Genomic DNA, 8,642 nt, shown 5'->3' with positions numbered 1-8,642 from the left:
TTTTTATTTATTTATTTGTTTTATACCTCAGAATTATCTTCAAAATATCCAAAGCAAGGGGGTCAGTCCTTTCTTTATGTTGTTTTGTTGATGATTCTTCCTCTGTAGATTTTTTGCTTCTCTGTGTCTAGATGGCCTTCCTCAGGGTGTTGTTTACTAGAACATAAACACAGGAGGGATGCTCGGATTCCTGCCAATCCCATTCCCCTCAACCTCCATCACACACCGAGGCCTGTGACTGACTCCCCTCAACCTCCATCACACAGCTGGACCTGTGACTGACTCCCCTCAACCTCCATCACACACCGAGGCCTGTGACTGACAGAAGGGGATGCTCGACTTCCTGCGAATCCCGTTCCCTTCGACCTCCACCTTTGAAGTTCAATCCCACACCCGGGCCCCTAACTGACAGTCCAACTTCTGTCTTAGAAGAGAGGAAAGAGGAGAGTAGGAGATGAAGAACTATAAGAATGAGGAGAGAAAGAAAGAAAGAAAGAAAGAAAGAGAAAGAAAGAAAGAAAGAAAGAAAGAAAGAAAGAAAGAAAGAAAGAAAGAAAGAAAGAGAGCTGTACAATGGGACTAAACCCAGATCAAGGTCAATCAGGGGAAAAAAAGAGAGAGAAATATGACCAAAAAAACCCACTCCCGACCACCAAGGCTTTCATATAACGCAGTAGGGTTCCCTCGGTAACCTGGATTTCCTGCAGTAGAGCAGTGTGGTGCTGAAGCAACGGCGCAGCTCCCGATTGGAGAAGATGCAGATGAAGGGGTTGACCCCTGCCTGGGCGAAGCTCATCCACACTGCGGCGGTCAGGTAGCCCCCGGGCACCGCCGGGCCCCTGGCGAACACCCTCCAGTAGCAGGCCACCAGGTAGGGCCCCCACAGCGCCAGGAAGAAGAAGGTCATGATGTAGAACATCCGGCTGATCCGCTTCTCCGTCTTGAACTCGTCCAGAACCAGGAGCCGCCGGCGGCCCGCCGCGTTGCTGTTCTGCCGGATGCCCAGCAGGGTGGGTGGGGTCGGGCCCCTCCCAAAGCCCGCCAGCCAGTTGGCGGCCGCCTGCCCGCTGGCGCCCGGCCCGTGGAAGGTCCAGTTCTGGCTGACGGCGGGCACGAACTGGACGGGCTTCATCTTCCGGCGGTCGTGGACGAAGAAGATGAGCTTGAGGTAGACCAGCTGCGTGGCAAGCAAGATGAGGGCTAGCAGCAGCATGAAGCCCAGGGAGTCGTTGGCTCTGAAGGAGCGATGCTGGAAGGTGCACTGGTCCTCCTCCCGGATGAAGGAGTAAGTCCCCACGTCCAGCACCGGCGGAAAGGCCATGGCCACAGACAGTGTCCACACCATGCAGATGACCGCCAGGCAGGTCCAGAAGGTCAGTCTCTTGGTGTAGAAGCGGTGGTGGGCTATGGCCAGGTAGCGGGTCACGCTGACACAGAACAGCATGAAGGCAGTGTGAAAGCAGGACAGCACGCCCAGGAAGGCGATCACCTTGCAGGTGAGCGTGCCGTAGGTCCAGGCGGAGCTGTTCTTGACGGAGGTGAACACGAAGGGGAAGCAGATGGCGGAGCGTAGGATGTCGGAGGCGCACAGGTCCAGCAGGAAGTAATACGGCGCCCGGTGCAGGCTCTTGTCTTTGACCAGCAGGATGGAGATCAGGAGGTTGCCGACCACTCCGACGCCGATGATGAATCCCAGCGAGGTCAGTTTGAGGAAGGTGGCGAGAGGAGAGGCATTCTGCAAGATGTTGTGGTCCCCTGCATGGCTGTAGTTCGCCATAGATGGAGGAGGGATCATTAAAGATGATGATAGCGTCAGCCGAGTATCATGATCTGGAGGCCAGGAAGAGGGGAGGCGATAGATCCATTTGGTGTGCTTTGAAGCGAAGTCCGGGCTTGTAGGCAGCCTCTCTTCTAAGGCATCCTTTGTTCCTTTGTCTCATCACACCTAGACAAATCCCTGAAAAAAATACCATCCACTAGTCAGGAATTACTCAGACAGAATATTGTAGCTGTTTTTCTACACTATGCTCTCTCTCTCTCTCTCTCTCTCTGTCTCTCTCTCTCTCTCTCTTTGTCTCATCTTGAGCAGGGTAAACCATTATTTCCCTTGCCTATGTCATTTATTTTCCATTTTCAGCTGAATACCTCGTTGCATTCATAATGCTTTTCAGGCAGGCAGTAGGCTACAGAGATGTGCCCTGAGAGAGAGAGAGAGAGAGAGAGAGAGAGAGAGAGAGAGAGAGGGAGAGGGAACTCGATAAGACACAAACATTAATCCTGGTTACAATAATAGACTTTCCGGGCTGCCCTTTCAAAATCGACAGAACATAAAAAGAAAAAAAAACACACTATCATGATAAACCGGCTTGAGGTTAAACCATCATTAACAGACGACGGAAATTTGCTCATATCTTGAAGAAAGAGGTGAACTAAATATTTGGGTTAGGTTGGTTTATCTCGCTGTGAAACGTTTATAGAATGCAGCAGGAAGGCTGTTGATCACACCCAAAAGACCCTGCATGGATGTATATCTAGCGGGGATGCCTAGAATAAACTCGCCCTGTCTCCTCCATGCATTGTTAAAAATCATCGGAGGACGCATACAGAATTAAGCATCCATGTTTTTGTGATTAATGGTTGACTGGAATTACGCGGCGGACGTTAATAAGCTGTAGGGTATTCATATAAGGGCGTTTATTGGGCTGGTCTTTAAATCTATATCGCAATATCAGTTTTGATGCTGACAGATATTAGCTCACGACCAAATGCACTAAGGACATCGTTAGGCAAAGGTGTTATTCTGCATCAATTGTTTATTGACGGCAATGGTATAAATCTACTGCAATTAGCCAACGCTTTTCAGTCCAAAAGGGAATGAAATAAGCAAAGACATTCGGTCTCCTCCCATAGGGTATATCAAAATCGAAGTATTCTAATTTAACATATGAATCACGTTCATGTCGTAGCTACTGTCTAATTATTGGCATTTTAGACTAGATGCGGTTTTACGCATCGTTCGTTTGTGGAAAGAGCATTTTTACGCGCATTTTCCGTTTTCAAGGGTGGATTTCTGTCGATTGCAGTATGCGATAAAATAATCCCCATTCCACTTGAGACGGTAGACTGTTGGATGAAACAGTGTAGCGAATCCGCACGTCCATTATACTGAGCCATCTCCAAGTCCCGCTATGAACTGGTTAGAAACATAGCCATACGAAAGGCCGTTCGAATCGAAAGGACAGCCGATATATGAATCAAAACCATACCTGTTGATAATCCGTTGTGTTTCTCTTGAGGTTATTTACATGGTAGAAGTCACTTTGCTGTAAAAAGCTTGGTTTGTTGCTGCCTGCCCTTTTTCCACTGTGAATATACAGTAAACGGAGCGGCGGACGGGGCATGCGCACTGAATCCTATTTGTGATCCAAGACGCGTCTTGTCTCTTGTTGCAGCAGCAGCAGCGTCTCTCACGGCAATCTGCTCAATGGGGGCAGCATCACACGTCCCTCGTCCCCCTCATCAGTCATAAAGGCGGAGAGAGCAACCGACTCAGACATCAGATCCATCGCAAGCGTTGGTTTATTTAAATGAGCATTGTGGTAGCGCCAATAGGCCTACGTGTGGCTGTGGCTATGTTGCTCTCCACCTCACCTATGGAAGTAGTAGCCTACTCCTAGTATGATGAGCAACCTACAGTACCGGGTTGAGCTCTAAAGGTGACAGAAGGGCTAAATCAGGTAAAGTTGCGTCCGAGCTGTTAGACTCCATTATGCACTACTGACAGGCACTTTATTCATGTGTTTGTGAAAAGACTGCTGCATTGATATACGCAACTATAGGTTTTGTCAAAGAGCAAAACTTTTGTGTAGGTATAACCCACATGTTTCAGGATTAGAAGGTCTCCCATTTGAGGAGTGAGTTTCACCAGCTACTCATGACTTACTCGGTTACACTCACCCCCATGAACTCACTCCACACCACTGGACATCCGGGTCACGGCACCAATGTAACCCACATGTTTCGGCATGCCCAGGTTGGGATAAGAACATGGGTCTCCCCAGGGCTGTAGCCATGGAGCCAACATTGGGGGGGGAACAAATTATGCCCCCGGACCCCCCTAGAGGGTCGGAGCCGCCCCCCCGTGAGAAAATGTTTAACATTGTTAATTTAAATGCATACATTTGGTGCACTTTGAAAGCAAAATCAAGAAGCCATGGCAATTTAATCATCGAACCACATTTGGTTATGAAAGGGGATGGCAAAGAAGTAGGCATACACAAATCATGGTAAAGGAGACGGGACTTTAATAAATAAAAATCAATATTAAATAGCATCCAGTGTCATGCCCAGTGTTTCTTAATGAAAATACAGGTAACACCCTGACAAACAACTCAATGTGTCAAAGACCACATTTCCATCTACTGTACAAAATACTATTAATGCTTACTGCGGGAAATGAGCCCTTAAAAAATGTCAGTTATGAAAAAAAAAAAAAATCTGGGGGGGAAATGTGCCAGTGGAAGCTGAAATGACTGCAGTTGCTAAAAAGAGCCAGCTGACCATCATCTAATAGAGATCCCTCAGAGATCATGCAGTCACGAGGCTTCCCCTCTGACACTAACAGCTGCCACACACCAGGGCAGAGGGCCTGGACATCTTACTGGTCTAATATATCTCCCACCCTCTGAGCACAGCGCTGTTCAAGTTTTATTTTTAATTAGAAGTCAAAACGTTTGATAACCAGTGGCGTCTGGTGGGTCCTAGAACCAGGTAAGCCAGGACCAACGTATGCGCGCAGCGCACACAATTGTTTTGGGGGTGCGCTTTCAAAGCATGCCCTGATGGGAGGTTTCACAGCACCAGGCGCTGAGCAGTGGCATTTTTATATGTAAAAAAAAAACATACAGGAAAACTACAGTAGCCTAGGCTACTGATGTTTTTTTTAACACGTCAACAAAGGCCAATAATTTGACAGCGAGCGAATAAGAGGGCAATATTTAGGCCGAAACAAGCAAGCTTTAGGTACACACTAAATAAACTACAGAGCCATTATACAGTATGACAACAATGCCCAAACACCACGAAGAGGAATGACAGAACGATAAAATACACCCCCTTATGGCACAGCACTCATAGCCTACTCACCTACTTCTCTAATCAGTGTTTAGGCTACTACTAGGCTAGGCCTACTAGGCCTATTAGCCCACCGCTCCAGGAAGCACAGTTCACGCTCTTGAGTGCTGATTAAATCTAGGGAAAGCAAAACACAGCCATAACAACTGGCAATTAATCACAAAAGAACTACCTTATATCGTAACCCAAACGCGTTTAATCCACTTCATTTTGGAATCAACTTTCAACAAATACTCAATATCTCCGTTTCCCATGTTCATTGATGCTGCCAGTAGCTAGCTAAAGTGGGTAATGTGATTGACGATGTGAATTACGGGACAGTCATGACAAGTTTTGATTAGATACACCGTCCCAATGTTAAAATGTCAATGGGAATTCCAATGTAAGCACTTCGAGAACTGGCTTCTACTCTACGTCCACTTTTAAGCATTTTGACAAATTACAGATTAAAGGAGTAGTAAAGGGAAAAATCATGTTTAGCCCTGTTTTAAGGTTACATGATCATATACAATGGTTCAGATCAAAAAGTTGACAAAACTAGCACTTTTGAGAAAGTCTGATAATTGCTCTACCACTGTTTTGGTCATATAATGGATGTGGGTGGGCACCATGAAAAATCATTCAAAAAACATGTTAAACTCTCAATTTCAAAGATAAGAAACTCACCAAGGTGTTAGTTGGCGTTCTGACATATAATTCACAGTGGGGTCTGGTGGGTCCCAGAACTGGGTAAGCCAGGACCAATGAAGCATGCACGCGCAGCGCACTTTATTCTTTGGGGGGTGCGCTTTCAAAGCATGCCCTGATGGGAGGTTTCACAGCACCAGAAGGGCGCTGAGCAGTGGCATTTTTATATGTAAAAAACATACAGGAAAACTAGGCTACTGATGTTTTTTAACACGTCAACAAAGGTCAATAATTTGAGAGCGAGCGAATAAGAGGGACAATATTTAGGCCGAAACAACCAAGCTTTTAGGGACACACGAAATAAACTACAGAGACATTATATGACAACATTAGCCAAGCACCACGAGGAATGACAGGACGATAAAATACACCCCCTTAGGGCACAGCACTCAATAGCCTACGCCCCTACTTCACTAATCAGTGTTTAGGCTACTACTAGCCTACTAGCCCTATTAGCCCACCTCTCCAGGAAGCAAAGTTCACGCTCTCGAGTGCTGATTACATCTAGACAAAGCAAAACACACAGCCATAACAACTGGTAATTAATCACAAAAGACCTACCTTATATCGTACCCCAAACTCGTTTAATCCACTTCATTTTGAAATCAACTTTAAACAAATACTCAAGATCTCTGTTTTCCATGTTCATTGATGCTAGCTAGATCGCTAAAGTGGGTAATGTGATTGACAGGTGACGTGAATGACGGGACAGTCATGACAAGTTTTTATTGGATAAACCGTCCCAATGTTAAAATGTCAATGGGAATTCCAATATAAGCACTTTGAGAACTGGCTTACCCTACGCCCACTTTTAAGCATTTTGACAAATGACAGATTAGGTTACATTTCGACTGATGACGACATTATTTGCGGTTTTGTATGTGTGGGCTAATTTGATTGGTTGATTTTTCATTCGGTCTTGATTTCCGTAAGTCAGAATCATTTTACCTGGCCTACAATGTTAAGTGAATGACGAGCTAGTAAGACAGCTGTCAACGGACCGTAACGTGGACTGTATTTTCATGAGGACTGTAGGGGGAGACGGAGCACTACCAAAACGCTAAACACTGATGAAAATGAAGCGATATGGCAGAATACAAGACGCATTGAAATCAAAAACAGTCTGAAAGTCGATTTTTGTGCCCTCTTTCACTGAAAGAAGGCGCAAAAAAAACAAGTTTTATTTTGATTTGTATGGGTAAGCCAGGCTTACCCTGGCTTATAGGAGCAACCGCCACTGATAATTCGCCATAAAGTAAGATTCAAGCTCATCTGGAAAGGCTTTTAAAATATTTAGCATAGAACTATTTAGTCGCAGCACATACGTATGTAAACTTCCGCAAACTAGGTAGCCTAGCAACATACACAATAACAATAGCTACCGTAAGTAGTTCCGCTTCCTGAATCCCCTCTGCCGATTGATATACACATCTACAACGGTCGCGTCAATACAAGTCAATGGATTTCATAAAATGCTCAATAAAACCCTACAGGATGTCAGAACACCAACGGACACCAATTATTCCCTCGGTGAGCTTCTTGTCTTTGAAATCGAGTTTAACATGTTTTTGAATGATTTTTCACGGTGCCCACCCACATCCATTGTATGACCTAAACGGTGGTAGAGCAATTATCAACTTTCTCAAAAGTGCTAGTTTTGTCAACTTTTTGATCTGAACCATTGTATATGATCATAAGTAACCTTAAAACAGGGCTAAACATGATTTTTCCCTTTACTACTCCTTTAAGTTACATTTCGACTGATGACGACATTTTTCACGGTTTTGTATGTGTGGGATAATTTGATGGGTTGATTTTTAATTTGGTCTTGATTTCCGTAGACCAGAATCCTTTTACCTGGCCTACAATGTTAAGTGAATGACGGGTTAGTAAGACAGCTGCCAACAGACCCGTGGACTGTATTTTCATGAGGACTGTAGGGGGCGGCGGAGCACTACCAAAACGCTAAACACGGATGAGCGATATGGCAGAATACAAGACGCATTTAAGTCAAAGACAGGGTGAAAGTCCATTTCCGTGCCTTCTTTCACTGAAGAAAGAGTAAAAATCTACTTTTATTTGGATTTGTATGGGTAAGCCAGGCTTACCCTGGCTTAGGAGCAATCACCACTGTTGATATCCTAAATTTTGCATCTATGGCGGGCCGCGCGGATGGATTAAGTAGCCTATGGGAAACACTGGGACCGCCAAACAGCTATTCACTTGTAAATTCACCGCTACTGTGTCCATTCAGTGAGTGGAGCCCCGTGATAAGAACTGGGGGACAGATAGTTTGTAGCCAACTAGCTAGCTAGGTCTAACCAGCAACTCATAGCTAGCTACTTTGGCTTCTAAAGTAATAATTAAGAAAACAAGCAGTTACAGTGGGAGTTTGGATAGTAAGATAATGTGACAAGCTTCCATACATTTTAGTTTGTTAAGTTATACAGTTTGTGTGTAGTAGCTAGCTAGCTAACTTTACCATTCATTAATGTCATTTATTTATTTAAAAGGGACAGCGTACAGTTAAAACATATACATTACGCATAGCATACAACATATAATGCACTGTACCATATTCTAGCTTCAAGCTAATTAGGCTCCAACTTGTAATATTCCCACTATTTCTTTCTTTCTTACTTATTATAGTTCTCCCTTTTTTTTGCCACTTAACTACTTCTTCATACTTTGTGCTAGAAACTTCATTCAAACTTTAAAATGTGCATGATGTTTAGCTGTTTCAGGGATAGATTCAGATTTTTGATATTTTTTATAGTTTTTTTTTGTAATGCAACTTTTAAAACTATTTTTTGTTCCATTGA

The 8,642-nt window shown here is 44.5% G+C and overlaps 1 protein-coding gene across 1 annotated transcript; it reads right to left on the bottom strand.

The window, feature by feature from the left end:
• Positions 1 to 661: 661 nt before the first annotated feature.
• gpr85 (G protein-coupled receptor 85) lies at positions 662 to 1,795 on the bottom strand (the record flags this gene model as incomplete). The annotated part of the gene is made up of 1 exon (XM_084448150.1): positions 662 to 1,795. The coding sequence occupies one exon, from the start codon at positions 1,793 to 1,795 to the stop codon at positions 662 to 664; it is 1,134 nt and encodes a 377-aa protein (XP_084304276.1).
• Positions 1,796 to 8,642: the final 6,847 nt, after the last annotated feature.

This window comes from Borostomias antarcticus (assembly GCF_949987555.1).
Source record: "Borostomias antarcticus genome assembly, chromosome: 13".
NCBI classification, from domain to species: Eukaryota; Metazoa; Chordata; class Actinopteri; order Stomiiformes; family Stomiidae; genus Borostomias; species Borostomias antarcticus.
The sequence above is the reverse complement of the archived record's forward strand: the minus strand, read 5'-3'. Positions and strand labels throughout refer to the sequence as shown.